The sequence below is a fragment of the Melanaphis sacchari genome, unplaced genomic scaffold, assembly GCF_002803265.2.
Source record: "Melanaphis sacchari strain LSU unplaced genomic scaffold, SCAv2.0 Contig23_pilon_pilon, whole genome shotgun sequence".
In the NCBI taxonomy this organism is placed as follows: Eukaryota; Metazoa; Arthropoda; class Insecta; order Hemiptera; family Aphididae; genus Melanaphis; species Melanaphis sacchari.
Window position 1 is genome coordinate 3712178 of NW_020271114.1, and position 19231 is coordinate 3731408.

At 27.8% G+C, this 19231-nt stretch overlaps 1 protein-coding gene across 3 annotated transcripts in view; it reads left to right on the top strand.

The window, feature by feature from the left end:
• The window catches only part of LOC112594801 (band 4.1-like protein 4), a 148201-nt gene that overhangs the window by 92745 nt on the left and 36225 nt on the right, over window positions 1–19231 (top strand). For all 3 annotated transcript variants that reach the window (XM_025339803.1, XM_025339802.1, XM_025339804.1), the window contains exons 7-8: window positions 16300–16420; window positions 16534–16621. In XM_025339803.1, coding sequence (XP_025195588.1) covers window positions 16300–16420; window positions 16534–16621 — 209 coding nt within the window. The remainder of the gene's footprint in view (window positions 1–16299; window positions 16421–16533; window positions 16622–19231) is intronic.

A 19231-nucleotide genomic window follows, 5' to 3' on the forward strand; every position in this document is an offset into this window, starting at 1 on the left:
AATATCCTGTGCGTTTTACACGCCGCGCGCACATCATCCCGAGGCCGTTGTTAAACTGCGAAAATTGTTTTTTCACTTGTGTACTTCACTGCCCGTTTTTCACATAAAACTTTTTCACGCCTTACCGAATCACCACCACCGCCAACACCATCTCCTCACTGCTTCTGCTGTAACTTCCGACCAGAGTTTTACCATGTCCTCGACGACGTCGTCGCATAGTATTATAGTATAGTCAAAAACAAAAAAAAAATAATAACACTCTCGCCAAACAAAGTCGACCACCGTCATTTTAAACAATAGTTCTTTGTGTACGCTATTTTTTTTACCAAAGGCGCTCATCGCAAACTTAAGGATAAGTTACACTTTTTTTTTTTTTAATTTATTTAATCTAAAAATTATTTAAATATATCGTGCAGTGTGAAGCGATTCGCTGAACTTATTTTACATCCAGATTGCAATGTAAGATATAACGTGGTGGATTTTATCTAACACTTTACTTGGGATGTCACTAATTTTTTATAACTTAATTGAACGGGGTATTTTTTCTCATTGTTATTGTTTAATGAGATAAATTAAAGAACTTTTTCATTTTATTATGTCGTATGAGTCTACACTCTTTAGTAATAGATAATTAGTAATATTTAGTTCTACGGAAGTTATTACTAATTATATATTATTATGATATGATATTAATTAGTTCAAAAACTTGTATGTTTGAATTCACTTAAATTATTGATATATTAGTAAGATGTATTATATTTATATATTATTTTTTCGTAGAATAATTTAAATTTAAAATTTAATTGTGTAGAGTGAAATAATATTTCTTTGTTTATAAATTCGATAGTATTATAATTTATTACTCATTTGAAAGGTATAATGTGTGTAATTATTGTAGAAAAAAATAAATAGACGGGTTTTAAATATATATAAATATAAATATATATATTATATTATATAACACCATAAATGTATTAAATTTGTTAATCATTGTTTTATTATTCACGATACGACTTAAACTCAAAATATTTAAAGTATTGCTAAATGGGTGTAATTTATGTACACAAACGCGCGAATTCTTCAGTAGAGTATATTATATTAAGAATATAACATGGTAAAAGTATTGTATATAATTAGGTTTGACAATGTTAATTTTTCTTTAAGTTTAACTATTTTAAATTGTAAAGGAAACGACAATACGTAAAAGCTGAGTTACGAAATTGCTAAATTCTTCATGTTCCTCCTTTACATTAAAAAAATGTTTATTTGCTGCGTCTTTATTTCGAGAACTTATTCGATTTTTTTTTTCTATTCACCAACAACGTTGAATGACATTTTGTCGTGATAGTTCATCCCCATTCAATACTGTTTACAGTTGACATTTCGATTAAAAAACAGGTCGTTGACTCCACTTTGTAAAATGTAAGATGTTAACGTTGTATGAGCCATTTCATTTTTAGCAATATGTGTATTATTAGTTGATAATTAATATTCATAAATAATAATAATAATTATTATTATTATTATATTTCTTTTAAAAGTAGATATTACATTGAAAAATATAAATAACGTATCTCGAAAACATCCAATTGCATAAAATGTAATTTAGTAGTTTATTATATATATATATATATGAATAACATTGAATGTACAGAACAAACTTGATCAGATTACACTTACTAGTTTTAGTAAAACAAATACATAAACATGTATATATTTGTCATCTGATATTGTTTTTAATCCTCTACTGATATTTATCTTTACAAAAATAAATGATTTCAATGGTTGCGAGTATTATGTTATAGTTTTATATATTATATTGTACATGTTTTATACTTCAAAATTTAACTTTTTTTCAACTTAAACATTTTTGATTCTAAAAATACGTTAGAACACTTTTAAAGCTAGTGTAACCAACACTTCTCAAAATCAAAGTTCATTAATAGTAAAATAAGTTGTTAATTTATGTCGAGAATGATCAAAACGAGCATATTGAATTTAATATCGGATAAATATGTACCTACCATCAGGTGAATATTATTGAACGGCGTGTGAGAAACAGAGAGCGTGATGTAAGATAATATATTTATTTTATTATTATTACAGTAATAGGCGTTGGCGTGGATGATAAAAACAGCGGTTCTAATATTATTATTCAACGCCTAATGAGTCTGATGATCACGATAAATTATAAGTGTGTTTCGTGTACAATATAATATTATAATAAGTTTCTTTTTTATTTTTTGTAAACGCCACGGAAATTATTGAGGTTTCATCGATTTCGCTGTTTTATCTACCGGTTGTCGGTTATGTCGAAAATGTATATATTATAATAATTTCACAGGCTTATAAGTTATAATATAGTGTTAAAACAAATAAAATAATATAATTCAAATAGCTATTATATTGTATTTTTATTTTATTTTAGTGATCATTAAACATAGTAATCTAAAATAAAAAACATAAAATTTAAGTTTTATTATAAAATTAAATTAAATTGTCATTTTTAAAATAACACCAATGTCAAATTTAATATCAGTTTTATAATATAATAACATGCGAATTATTGTAATCATTAATAAATTAAAGTTCAGTGGGCTCAATAGACAGCACTATCAATAAGTATCTTTAGGTAAAAAGATTATTTCGGTGGAATCGATACAATAGACAATCTCATCCATAAAACTCATTATTAAAAAAACACTAACGTTTTTGAATTCTTTTACACGATAGTAAATCTTTTATTAAATATTTTTTTCTACTATTTTATGCCTAGGTGTAAGTTATTAGGTTTCTTTTATTCTTTTGAATGGAAGCACTCATTTTTAATTTTATTCGGGGTAATTAAATAAATAAAAAAGTGTTGTATAATAAGTAGATAGTTTATTAATTAGTTATAAATTTATAAATATTTAAAGTTTAAATAAGAAGAATAGTGGACCAACATTTTTCAGGGTATCCCTTTATCATTTCATTTCATTCATCAAAACTTTGAATGCTATTATACCTCATAGACTTATCATCCAAAATTATATATTTATGTGATATAATTTTTAAAAATAATACTCTATTCTGAAAAAAGAAATTAAAAATGAATGTTGTTATAAAAAAAGGATAACGATAAAAAATAATTAAATGTATATTTTTATTTTAAGACTTAAAATAATTTAAAATAAATATTTCCAATAACATTAATAGTTTTATTAATAATGTGTGTCCTGCATTGAATGAATCGCCTCACGGCTCACACATATTATTATGAAGATCAAAAACTAAGCCGAACTGTTTACAATACGCGTGATATGATTTTATACGTGCATACGATCGTACACCGTCTTATATTTCTATGCGTATTTAAATAAATTTCAAATCAGTTTTTGACGTGACGATCTACGCGTGTGACGTGGTCTGTCATGTTTATATCTAAAAAATACGTAATTGTTAGAGTTGAACGCGGAGTAGTCAGCACAAAAACTTAAAACCTGTCGTACGCAATATATATATAAATAAATATTTGATGAAAGTGTATCCAAAATCCCGAGATAACGAGTATTAGTCAAGTATAAGGGGTTGCATGCAGTGTCATGTTGCTCGACAGATTTTTTTTGGCGAAAAATACTATTTTTCTTATTCCTACGAGTGGGAGGTGACTATATATACCCGAGAGCTGTAAAACGAAACCGACTTATCTTAACATCCGACACTCGTTATAAATGTTTCAAAAATCGATAGAAATTTGCTTCTCTAAAAATATTCAAAATACATTTATTTCAACGTTTTGTACAGTGAAATATTTTCTTATAGACACCTCTAAATAATGAACTTTTTTTAAGAATGAACTACAAACTAATAGTATTTATCTTTTGAATGGTGAATTAATTTAATTAAAGTATCCTAGAGTGCCCGGTATACAATTTATACATACTGTAAGCTAATAACCTTAGCAGTTGAAGCTATACCAAAAAATAAAAAAAAAAAAATTTATACATACATTTTTGTTTTACGATTATCGCAAGTACTGCAGTGCGAATAATATTGGTGCTGATACTTCTTTTAAATTTACTTGCTAGTAAAAATCGCGTTTATGACATTTCATTATTTCGTTCATATTAATTTTTTCTATCTTTCATTAGTCGATGCAGAATATGCAGATTTATTGACTTTTAACTCTTAAACATATTTATGTTTTTAACTTAATAATTTGAATATACGTCAAATTTCCTAAAATAATAGTGTATTTAAAATTTAGTTATTCGACTATTAGAGTGGCGAGATTTGTCGAGTAAAACGCATACACTCCGCACGTATAAAACTTAAATATTATTAGAACTTAATAATTAAAAAAAAAAAAAACAATGGATTAAAAATCCAATAATATAGTTATGCATTAACGTTTATTATTTTTTTTTAGAGTATTATATTATTATTATTTATTTATTTTTTTTTAATTAAATAAAGTTGATAGTGGACCACCGACAAACGTAATGATTCTTAGATTCTATTGTGTATAAAATACAGTGAACTTCTAAATATCGGACGCAGAAACCCATACTATAATCTTCATACGATAGTCATGATCATTTTAGTGTACATATTATTATTAGCATAATGACGTATCGAAAATATTAATTATTTACTATATTGTAAATTTTAAATTATTGATTATAAATCTTCCTATTTATATTTTTTAATGACATGAAGCTTTTTTGCGTATTCTTAGTAAAAAAAAAATACTCGTTGTTTCTAATCTGATCTTGATAAATTACCAACATATTTAAATATTTGTAAATATTAAATGTAGATTATCACACTTTGTTTTTGAACCTTGGTCTGTATTTTAATAAAATAAATATTTTTATTTAAATTTGAAAAGTAAACGCAACGCTCGTTATAATAATGATAATTATATTTCACTACATCCAAAACATAGGTTTTGGACGTATTTTAAACCACTAAGCGCATAATATTATACATTGAGCGTATAATAATGATAATAATAACAATAACAATAATGTGTGCTGTACGTGGATTACGGAACCTCGCTCGTTTACCCCATTTTTTTTTGTCTTAAAAACTCTTTGCAAATCCATATCACCCGATGCAATTACCCTAATTGCGCCCCCCTCAATAATATAACGTCCATTAAAAGCCTCCAGCGATAATGATAGACGTATAAATAGTAGTCATATAATTCCGCTATATATTATTTTTATTATTGTTTTGTTGTCATCGTTCGGTTTTTTCTAAAATATTTTCTTTTTTCCAAAATAGTTTTCTCGCTTTAGCAAGGGATGCGTGACTAATACCAAGAGCTTTTGATTAGCCGTCCTTTCAGAATTGTAACTGTAAATATATACACAAGTCCGACAGTAACATTTAATACTGATTGTACTCGACATTACACTAATGCGCTTTCTGTTTGAGTGTGTTATTGTTGAGTCTATATAATAATATACACAAATAGATATGGTAAAATTATACATTAGCTTCTAAATGATGTTGGTATCATATAAATACATTTTTTTTATCATCAATTTTTTACTTCAAATTTCGTAGCACCCACTAGGCCATACGTTTAGTTTATACGTTATAACTTATGACATATAACAGATCAATAAATTAAATTATTATTAATAAAAACGATTCGTCACCGGAAGAATTCTCAAAAATGTTTTGGTATATTTTTTATATTATAATATCTGCAAAATAACTTTCAAGAATTTCTTTGATGATAATGAGCGAAGAAGTTAATGGCGAAAATCGGGTACTGTTATTGATAGCTACTATTAAAATTAAATAATTAAATATTTTATCGTTTGACTAAATTTACTACTATTAAGACTTTAATTTAAAATATTTTACAAAATTATTTAGTTTGTTTTTGTGTAACGTAGGTATTTAAAACCCAAGAACTTACAAATTATTTCATATTCAAAACTTAATTAATTTTTTGTTTCAATTTGAATATCTACCTCATGATCAAAAATTCGATACAGAGACTTTTCGAATTGTTCTTATACCAATTTAAAAATATCAAAAAGATATGTGAAATTTTATTTGAAAAGTGTTTTAAATTCAAATTGTCCGTTTCCTTCGCTCAGAACTTTTTTCGTATACATACTATGATTTATTGAATTTATTAAATTTAAACTGACCGTGTAGCAAAAGTAAACTAATTGAATTTCATAATTGATTTTCAAAATACTGCTAGTTGATTACCATTTATAAATCATTTCAAAGAATAGAAGGCATTTTTTCGATCAAATTATTTATACACAATAATTTTCTATTGATATTTTTGACAATATTCATGAAGGAAAATAGATTGAAATTATTTTTATTTGTATTTAGTAGGGGGTGAAAGTCTTATAAGGGAGCTTTCTCCCTTGATTTCCAATTTAACTGGAAAGATTATATTTCTAAATATAATTATATAATTATAGTATAATAAACATTAAAACTAGTTACGTATTTGTAAAACTATTACAGATCGTTAATCATGTTTATTTTATTTTTTATCGTCGTTTGGGTGTTAATTAAAATTAATACGCATACACTATGTCATAATATAACGTAATATTAGGTATAATTTAATTTTATATGCATATTATACTTAGTGTAAAATATGAAAATTGCATATCTAGCTCAACACATAACTGTGATAACGCCGTCCGCGGGGGTCTTCCTTGTTCAGACCACATTAATTATGATGCACAATAAGAGAGCGCGACCAAGCCCACCACAAAACTAAATTAAAAACGAATGTTCAAGATAAATCTCCTAAATTTACGCCACAAATGAGTTTTTCCCGACCCTCATTTCATTATTTTTTATTACGGTTATACATCCAAATGTAAAGGATCACATCCGATGCTGCGTGTTGCAATATTTAGACACGATTATCATTAAGATTAAACAGTTTTGTCGATCTTCAGAGGTAAAATGGCGACGACATCAGGTAAATTATGTACTGTTCTCGTACCTATATACCTAATATATGTACACCTATAACAACAGTTATATCAAAATGTTTTTTTTTTGTTTTTTTTGTTATTTATATCAACTATAAAAAATACATTTTTCTGAGGTGAATATTGCAGCTATATTACCGATTTTTCCGTTTAAAAAATACCGATATAGGGTTTTATAATAAAATCGTATAGTTGCAATACACTGTACGATGATTATCGAAAACTGGAAGGAACAGAAATTGTTTGCGTACGGATATTGTTATGGACCTGAGAAGTAAACGCCATTTTTGGTGTTGTTGACGCACGTAAAACTCAAGGTACAGTCATAAAAACTAGAGGAAATTCATGAATTTCCACGACATAAGCCATCAAGTGTGAATATGGGTGTAAAATGCACATTCAAACAAATAGTAATAATAACATTTCTTTTTATTTTCGTCTGGAACGAGACGTTTTTTTTATTTTTTACATTTCTCTGAATTTAACCTATATATGAGATATAGTGTTTTTCATTGTACCAAAAAAGCAATGTAAAATATATATATATAGACATTTATTTACTTGATGCTATCCATTTCATTTGTTTTTCCTCGAAAAAAGTCCGCTTCACTATATTTGTGTAGTTATTGTACCGTACATACTTTTTTATTGAGTACTCACTGCTTATTATACTATCTAAAATAAATTTTAACTTGTGATTATCAGTGACTGTTATATAAAACTGCAAACGATCAACTATAAATTATATAGAAAAATATTTTATTTAATATGATTTGCGTAAAATATACATATTTATTTTAATATTTTTCTTTAAGTTCAAAATATAATTGATTAGAAATCATAAAAAACTTAACGATTAATCGTTATTGTTTATATTTATGAGACTCTATAAAGTCTTTTCTCGAAGGTTAGATTGTCGAATTTCAATAAAATTGGGAAAATTTTTATGTATTTCTTTTTGCACAATATTGATTAATAATGTTACAGATGTAATAAAATATAATATAATGTAACTTGCTTTCAGAATTAATGGTCAATTTATTCATATTATTATAGCATTCAATAATGTTATTATCATTAATGCTCTCTTATTCTTACTATTGTTTATAATAGTAGGTACGTATTTTTGTTATGCAGAGTTTGTCTAAATTTTTTCAGTTCGTTTTCTTCGTGGGTAATATTGTAGATACTTGATCTAACTTAAGCAATTTTTACAGTTTTCATATTATTATGACTTCAGAGTCATCTGTAGTGACTTAAGAATATATTCTTTTTTTTATATAAAAAGTTTTTTGATATTCCCATCATCAACACACAATGACGGTTTTACCGAAACGAAGGGCGACAATTAAATTCTCTTTTTTACACACATACAACCACTGTAAACATAGACGTTGAATAAATCCTGGCATAGAAATATATACAGAGGGTTCGTAATTTTGTTATATTATGTGAACAATAGGTCGGTCACTGTTGATACAAAACAATCTTGTATACAAATATATATATAATATAAAATATATTTAATATAGTGTGGTAAAATGGTATTTTTATTATTATTCTGAATTTTCAATAAAAAAATATTAACAATCCGAATCGCAGAGACCGTCGGCATTTGGTCTTGTATTATTTTTCTCTTTCTTACTCGTCCTCTCTCTGACCCGAACAATCCCTCTTTTCCAACGACTACCGTTGAATTGAGCGTCTTTGAAGAGAGGAAATCCTCGGACACACTCGGGAAAAATATAACATTGTTCTTCTATTCACATGGTAAATAATGTTTTTTTCAAATACAATAGTATGGAGAACAAAAAAAATATAAATAAAAACCCCTTTTCGACCGAACCACTCTAAAAGTGGGCGGTAAGAATATCCGTTACGCTGTTACGGTTGCCAAAAAAGAAAAAAAAAAGTGGTTAGTTATTTACATTGGATACTGTTGGACAAATGACTATCTAGGAAATTAAATTAATTTAATTTCATCACTTTATATTGTCGAATAAAATGGTTACAAAAAAATAAATAAATAAATAAATAAAAATAAGGCTTATAATAACAAAAAGTATAAAAAGTAATTTCATTTTTATAATTTTTACAATATGAAAATTTAAAAATATTAACCACGTTAATTTCGTGTAATTTTGATTTTTGATAACATAATAATTATTTATTTACCATTTTTAGGTGATTTTTCGCTGATGAGAGTGATTATGATTTATTTCATTTTAAATTTTAATGATATATTTAATTACTATAGTTAATTACTATATTTGTGCCAATTCTAAGCATTAGAGTAAATTTTAGAAAATATTTAAAAACAATTAAATACTGGATAACTGTCTCAGTAATATTACTTTTATATTATCTATATTATATATCAAATTTAAATTATTTTCGTTTCTATATAATTTTAATATTTATTTATCATATATTGCACAAATATATTTAATGTACTATTCCTATTGTTGAGTTATTTTAATTGATACAATATTATTATAAGCTATATAAGATCTTAACCAATATTTAATAGGATTTATGATGAGTATTATTGCACATATAAAATATAATTTAACTGTTTAGTTTTGCACATTAGTATTAAAACTTTGGTTACGTTATTACAATTTATGTATGCTACACTTAAGGTAAACTACGTATATACCTATATTTTTTGTTTAAAGTTTAGTTAAACTTCAAAGTTTGGAACAACAATGTATATAGATTATCGTGGTCATTGTGAAATTGTCAGAATTTATTATTATTATTCACTCTAGTGACTCAGGTATATATTAAATGTACATTTTTTCAATTTTCAACTATTATTATTATTTTTTTTAATTTAAATGTTATGGTAGGTTGGTAATTTGCCAAAAACCTTATACCTTCTATAAAAAAAATACTCTATGCCCTATAGTAAACTTAATAAGTATGTTATAATATTTTTAGGTTACCGAAATTGTTTTGCGAAAATATGAATAAAATCAATAGTTTATGTTAAAATGAGTACTATTTAAACAGATCGGAAAGCGTATAATCTTACTGGGTTTCACTGAAATTAATTTACACTTCATTATTATTACAGGCGAAAAAATGTAATAATATTATCAAAATTAATAATTTAGAACAGTTTAAATGACGGTTTTAATACATATATGACGTTAATACGTGCACATAGAATTTTGACAACATCGGTTATTCAAAAGACGTTTTGTAATTAAATACATAAACCGAGAAAGCCAAAAATACCGTTCTGCACCGTACTCTATACAATATATTTTAATAAAGTTTTGTCATACATTCGTATTATGTATAAATTAACAAAATTAATAGTAGTTTTAGTAATGAATTATAATAATAATCATTATTAAAATAGTAAAAATATCAAATCAGACAGCTACCAATCTTATAATATATTGTAGGGTTAGATCGTTGTTATTAACAACCATAATATTGTCTAGTTTAATATTGCTAGAATTTTCAAGGTCCATAGCAGTTATTAGAAGGATCGTGTAAATATTATATTACGTCTTTAAATGGCGCTCTAATTTATAGTCGTGATTACGACGAAACAAAAACAATTATAATAAGCAAAGTCGTAAATTTTAATTTAAAAAACCTCAAAAATGCATTTTTTATTTCTAAAACAGAAAAATGCATTAGTAGTATACTGAATAATCGTAGTTAAAAAAACAAAAAAAATTATCAAGTTTAAAAATATTCTAAATTAAAGGTATTGTTATAGTGTTTGACGTGGCGTACTGGCGTATAAAATATATCGTAAAATATTTATAGGTAGTATAAAAATTCAATAAATAATTATTTAAAAATCAAAAATATCAAGAAATGCAAAATAAAAGTTTAAAAATTGAATTAATTTAAATACCTTTGTAAGCGTTGTGTTAAGGAAACTATATTTTTTACAATAAATTAAAATGAATACATTTTAACTCTTATAATAAGTAATAACAACAAAAACAATAATATTGTTGTGGTGTTCGAAACGACTGGCGTTTACCATACGTAATTTAACTGCCCCGAGGATTAGGATCGCTGGACCGCAAGCGCTCGCGAATTTAATCGTTTCGCGTGTCCCTCGTCTCCCTGCAGCTGTGTGCCGATGAATAAATTCCCCGCTTTTCCAATAAATTTAGTTATTGCGTCTTAAGATATTATAATTATTATAATTTCATCTTTGTACAACATTCGTGTGGGTCCTGAAAACAATAAATTGATAATACTATTCTATAACGCCAACTGTATTATTTCTGCGTTCAATCAAACGAAAGTACACAGTATTAGATATTATTATAATCTTATTATTATTATTTTTATTACAATAATATGACACACAATTTTTTTTTTTAAATAACTGAAAAAGTATTTTAATAGAAGTATAAAACATATATTAATTGAAAATAAATACCGCTACCTTAATATATATATAATATAATAATAATAATATATATAATTTAGTACTTTATAAAAATTTACTTGTTCGTACGCAAGCTTTTTTCAATACAGGAAATTTTTTTTGAATATTTTATGTTATTTCTAGTAAATAAATATTGTTTAAACACTCTGAAATACTTTTATACTTAAAATTTGTGTTTTATACAAAATGTACTATTTGTACTACATACCACGTTTTGATTTAGTGTGCGTGTGTGAATGCCCAAGTTTAGACCATAAAAGGCGGAGAGAACGAAATACAATATGTGTTTATTGCGTTGTTACGTTGTTCTGAGAGAGCTTAGCTGGGTCTGAATAAATTATTCTGCTAAAAGTTTAATAATTATACGATTATATTGTTACAATAGTAAATGTAGTTCAAAGCAAGCAATCTGGATTAGCGGCTTCAACGCAGTTGCTAATATAATATTTGAGGTCCAATTTTAATATTGAGGAGCCTAACGCCAAAATACTCTGGACCTTGAATTATTGTAAACTTGTCATACCAAGTATTATAATATTAAACACTTAGTACGCTAACGAAATACGTGATGCGTTAAACTGGGTTCGTTACTTTAATTTTTTTAACCAATACTTATTATTCTGGAATTTATTTTAAAATGTTTGAGTTTATTTAAAAAGAACTATTGGCGTATGTTGGAGTAATTATAGTTATTAATTTTTAGCGAGTCGTCTGTTTGCCTTTATAAATAGTTTTTAATTAGTGTATATACGTTAGTGAGTTATTTTTCAAAGAATTAACTTCACAGCGACTATTAAAAAGAATAATTAATTACTATTCAAACCATCTGAACGTTTTGTAACAAAATTTACACGTGTTTACAGGATCAAAAAAAAAAAAAAAAAACTGACCAAAAAAAATTAAAGTTGTTTGATTTTTTTTTTTTAGTAAAAATGTTATTTGAAAGAAAATATATTTTAATAAAATTGTTTTTTCCGATACAAGCACATTGCGTCTAAAAGAAGAGTATAAGGAGATGTATTTACGAGTATGTATTGAGACCAAATTAATCCAAATTCTAGGTTTAGTTGAGTTAGAAATGTTGAGACATATTTTTCTGGCTTGGCGTTAGGTTAGTTGTTTTGTTAAAAATTAACGAAAACCCATCAAAACGTTTTAGAATAGATGTCCAATGAGAAATTCTGCAGCACATTGTTCCGGTTGGGGTGAAACACTAAAAATGAAAACAAAAATCATTTTGTTTCTTTGCGCAGCGGGTTTCTGGACTTTTTTGTTGTTGTTCTGTTTTGTTTTTCGCCATTAATATTTTGCTTTTCACTTGCCGCTCATAAATTTATCCAAATGTAGAGCCGGTGCGTAAATCTGGTTAGGAATATTATTATTATGAAGTTTTAATGGAACTCTTCCGGCACCCGAGAGTGTAAATTAATCTCAGTTGACGCACGACGAAAATACATATACATTAATGTATGGTGCGTCAGGTAAAAAAAAAAACACACACACACACACACATACATCGGCCGGGTAATAAATATCAATTCCGATGGTCGAAAACTGGCGATGGCGTTAGCCGGACGATATGAAAAAAACCGTTCTATAATAAAAAATGCATTGCGATAATTCCACGTATGGATTCTTTTACGCATGTGTGAATCCGTCACTGCAAAATAAAGGGTCCCAATCGTGCGAGCACGGATTTCCGGCAAATTTCATAACCGTATGCGCTACTCGACGGGAGTAATCAGTAAAATAGGACTCTAGGGTGAATTATCAACCCACCGATCCATAAACTACTCCATACCCGTTACTCCCTATCTATATCTACTATCATATGATGTTATGTTAGGTCGTATACTAGAAACAAAAAATTCATTTTTGACATAAATTTTCATGAATTTTTGTCGATGAGAACATAGATAGAAGGACAATTCAGTTGTAATTAAATGTACCTAGTTATTTATACATTACTAGCTAATCTTGAACGGGATTATCCGTGATACATTTAATAATGTGTGTTGATTTATCCCGATAGGTGTGAACTTAAACTATGGAGATTTTTAACACTCTCATTAAAATGGTTTTAAATTTTAACTAAATATAGAGTACAAGTCTTAAATTATATACAATAATAATAAATATTTTATTTTCTGTAATTAATGGGAAATATATTAACGAAAAAATATTCGTTTTTTACAAGCCAACAATCCCTGTATGAACCCCTTTTTATTATGAGAATTTTATAAAATTCTTTCTTAATGTTAAAAAAAAAATTAATAAATTCTTTCAAAAATTCAAAATTGAATCAGTTCGATAATTTTGACTGCACATTGATAACGATTCAGTCAGTCAAGACATGATAAAAAATTCATAAATCGCGATTTGTAAATAACGAAAACAATATAAATATAGATAAAAAACAATAATAGATATTATAATATTATATTTATTCACTTTATGATTGCTTACTGCCCATAATTGATTTTGTATAATATTCTATGAAAAAATCATAAGCCTTTTTTATGCTTACATTATACAGATAAACACATAAACATAAGCAATTAAAAAAGTTAAAATATATTGTCACACGATTGGATAAATTCGTATTAAACTATTTACGGTAAAGTCTTAGGTATACTTCTGTCAAATGCATACAATATACAAAAATAAAATATTAATGTTGTAGATTTTGCACTACACAAAATACGATGTACCTACACATCATTTTGAGGGCTCCTAACTCCAAAAATGACGAGAAACGCTGCCGTATAATAATGTACTTATTTCAGTCGAGGTGGTACTTTGTGTCCGACTAAAATATTTTGAACCTAAAATTTAGAAATAAACAAAAAAACAAGTGTCTCGCGTTAAAAGAATAAAAAGTCATATCGTATACACTATAGATACAATAGCCTACCGGATACCTCGTATATATACATATATATGCTGTATAACTGTTATAAGTCGTAGTAGAAGTAATGGTATATAATATACTCGTATAGCGGCCGAGATAAAATATATGATTTTGTTAAGGGGGTTGTTTATTCTGTTTGGTGGGTTATTTCTCCTTCTCCTCATCTGCCGCTCGCTCGCGATGTAAATAGGAAGCAATAAAGATCGACCCGAGACCGCCCGATTTCGGCCATAAATATTGTGTAAATCTAGGTGCTTATTATTAGTGGGAATAGCGGACGCGCGCGAGCTAATATATTATCTTTGCCCGCGCGGGGGGGCTGACGACTTTTGCGCCCAACCGCGGTCGACTTTTCTCAGCGCTTTCAAAAAAAAAAAAAAAAAATGAAATAATAATAAAAATCGTCTGTCTTCTAGTTTTCGTAATCTGGTTGCGTATATAACGATGTATTATTATTATTTGTTTTATGATATATGTCTGCCATATGATATTAGCTGATATACACACGAGAAACGTTCGATCTTCGATAACGATGTAAAAACAATGTATTATTTATAATAGTATGAACACGTGATGAATTACGAGTCCGGATTAGTGTTTCAAAAGTTCTTCTTAGTTGTTAACGACATTTCTATAATCAGTTTGTTTTGATTTGAATGCTGCTTAACTATATTATTTTGTTGTTCGTACTGATTAATTGACAGCAACTGCAGACTGTAGAAATAATTATTTTAGGTTTGTAAAGCAATCAAGATTATAACGTTTATAGTACGCTCATTACGGATCATATAGGATATTTCAGAAGCACTTATTTAAAACTGGTTAAACGCGATAATATTTCCAATCCCAATGTACGTCTTAGTAATAATTATAATTTTAATGATTTCTGGCGCTATATAAGAAATAATCGTTTTAAAATTTAAAAAAATTCGCTAACTCAACTTTGCAAATATTATGTAATGTTTCGTTGTTTAAATAATATTTTACGTATGTTTAATATTTTTCTGTTAATAGTTAAAAAAAAAAAAACAGGGAATAATTTTATTATACAGACTATATTTGAAAATCCATAAATTTGACATTCCAGCATCCAACTTAACTATTCTATATAATGTTCATAAAGTCGGTCGCAGGTTGAGTCGACTATACACATTGGTTTACTCGCCCCGTCTGGGCTCGTTCCATTACATGCATACGAACAAACCGATACATACACCATAACATTATTGTTATACGATGTCGCCAAAAACTGAAAAAAAAAGGCTATGTAACTAAGACCTACTGTCTATAAATTTCACTACAGACTGTTTTATCGCGTATTTCGTAAACATTTTTATTACGACTGCGATTATAAATAAAGTTTTGCGTACAATATACAATACATAGTATACGTACCTACAATATACATCTTTAATTTTTTTAATAATGTGATGGTGTGCACAATAATAACGTATTATATTGTATAGGTACTCTAAGACGTGCATAATATTTCGTTGAAATTATTGAAGTGTGTATCACTGAGTCTTATCACAGACTGTGATATGACACTAAGAATATTTTGGAAATATTTACCTACTTCTTAGGACTATTTCTTAAAAAAAAAAATCTACGAATACGACTGTAGTATAGATACTAGTTAAGGAAACTATATTTTATTTCACAATAATTTAAAATTTAATCTTAACATTGATAGCTGATATTTAATTGTATAGGAACTTGAATTAAATTTGGAATTATATTTTGTGTTATATATTTATTGAATTACTAAAAGTCTTTTTATTAGAAAGAAATATTTTGGTACATAAATTAAATTAAATATTCAAATATAATATGAAAAATCTAAATGAAAATTGTAATTTTAACTCTAAATTCGCAGTGTTGGAAATATTTCAGAGAATCTTCGCATGGCTATGTTTTACAGTATAATAATAATTATCACCTAATGATATTATATTATTGATTTTAATTATAACGATATTTTGTTTCAGCTGAACTTGGAGATTTCGATCCTAGGCGACATACCCCCGGGTACGTTTCTGAATTTCGTTTCGTGTCCAATCAGAACGCAGAGCTCGAGAACCGAATCGGAGAAATACACAAAGAACTCACGTAAGTGCAGTGCGCCATAATAAACGTTACTTTGCGCTCGCTGTGCACGTTTACCTATTGCGTTCTATTTTATTTTTACTTTTTATGATTACTTAACGACAGCCACTTTGCAGGGGTCAAGTACCTGCAGTCGCCGAGCTGAATTTCTTGGATAAAGTCAAGTGGCTGGACATGTACGGCGTCGATCTTCACCCAGTACTGGTGAGTGCAGTTTAATATATTTCCTTCACGTACCACGAGGGTTATAGGCACGCAGTATTTAAATAAAAACTCTGCAAAGTAGGTACCCATAACGTAAGACGAGAAAAACAATTATTTTTCATACGACTCTCCCTAGCACGGCGTGATATTCATAAATGTGTTGTATACCGACGTATTATGCATCGCCTTGCTTCACCACACGAGTGGTGAATACCGTTGCAGCGTAATTGTCGTAATATTATATAATACATAATGTGTTCTCTCGAAACGCCATAATTATTGCGGTTTACGAGTTTTTGTAGCGTTTAACACGCGCGTAGGTACCTGTCCATTTTATCTAAAACATTTGAAACAACAGACATTATTATATTAACCCATGCAATTTTTCAATGATTTATGTCAAGGATAAATGATGTCGTATGAAAATTGTTATGCGCAGAAGATCTAGCAATCGGAAAATCTACGATTTATTTTCATTTTATAATACACGTGGACAATATTACCGATTTATGAGATCCTTAAATACACCGGTGTCCGGTAATGTAAATTACCGTATAGGTTCGTTAGTTTATGATAAATTATTATAACAGCCCACGCAAGAATGATTTATGTAATGAATCATTTAAACTGACCAGTAAATATAAAATCACGGCATGCGGCCTTCAGGTGATGGTACTTATCACCGAGTACAGTTAAAAAAAATGGAATAACCAGCGTACATAATACATAATATAAAATAGAAGTTGTCTTATAACATTCAATAAAAAAATAATTAATTTAATAGCGGAAATCGGTGCATATACATATTATGAATACATTAAGCTTAAATTTATCTATTCAAGGTATAAGGGTGGTACGTGTGGCACACATCATTTTTTGATTGTTTTCAAATTTTACGTGAAATTTTTACCGTAGAATGCTAAGTATAATAATTTAATTACAAGTATATAAACATATTATGAAACATTGAAAATATAAAAATTTAAATTTAACCAATAACTACTATGAGCCGTTTTAAATAATGTATGCTCACGGATGTGTATGCTTTTACGTAGACCCCCGTCTAACGGCTATTACAATAATTCTATGCTGACACAGCGGGCGCACTGATATTCGGGGTAGGTTCAATCATTACATTGTAATATATTACGTATATGCAGCCAGCCTATAATGCTTCAATTATTTCCTCGAGAGCTTTTATGGGGCATGTTATTTATTTTTTACGGTAGATACTAGCGTGGTGATGTTTAGGCCTTTGAACTTAAACAACCCTATTTTTTCCCCGTTTCCGAACAAATTATAGAATTAAACCTGCGCTTCAGCAAATCGATTTTCATCCGAGCATTAATTCTCTTACTCGCACCGCCGTCAACCGTTTAGCTGCAGCTCTGGTTCACGTCTATAAAAACGTAATTGAAATAAATGTTTTTATTTAATTTAGTTTTTTACTATCTATGCGAATTTAGTTTTTTGTTCCTGTTTCGCGCGCGCGTGTGCGCAAATAAATTTGCGTATTGGTAACGATGTTGTTATTATTCGGTACTGAAATGCTTGCTTCCCACGCGCATACATACTACACATACACACACACACACAATGTCGTTTCGGCATAATATTTATGGCGGTTGTCATTCAGTGGCCGTTTAATTTATATCAACAATCGCGCACAATACATAAATAATTCTCGTTTGTCACAACTGTACAGGTACACACAAATTTGCCGGACAGCCGTGCACAGCTTACACAACAATTATATCAGTATAATATTATTAAAAACGTTTCCATACCGACTTCAACGATACTAAACGTTAAATACGTCCACGACAACACTGTCCCACGCGCTGTCCTTGCTGATACACTCGTGAATACCGAATGATTCATCAAGAATGATACTAATACCCATATTTTTCTTTGATGATTAATTTATTCAAATTTTTAATTTTTGAGTATTTTTTTAAATTTACTAATTAAGGATTTTCTTTTGCAGTAAGCGATAGGCATCAACTTTTTTTTTTTTTTTAAATGAAAACACCTACTTTTTATTTTGTCTAATAGATGATTATTTTTGCAAATGTTGACGTATTTAAATTGAACTCTGAAAGAGTAGTTTTTAAATAATTTAATTGTATCTACTAAAAATGGTAATACGTATCAATTATATTGAGGCTATTCTTAATTTTAATTAAAGTAATTTATATTAATCTATGATTTTTAAACATTTTTCGAGTTAATAAGTTCTAGATCCAATATCACATACATTTTATATTTTCGTAAAAACTTTTTTTAAGAACTATTATCCTTAGTATATTATTAAACATTTTCATAACCTAGAAACTACTCGTTAGAGTTTTAAATTTTGACATTTTCTAAAAAATTATAATATGCTTAACATTATATTGTTAAAAAGTTTGATTCTAATTTAAAATTTAAATATAACAAAGTAGGGGTTGTATTTATCAATAGGAAAATATTTGAATGTTATAAAAGTTTTAATATTAAAAATATGGCCAGGAAAAATGGGAGTGGATATGCTTAGTTGATCACTCTGTATATCATTATACTATGTGTGTGTGTGTGTGTGTGTGTGTGTGTGTGTGTGTGTGTGTGTGT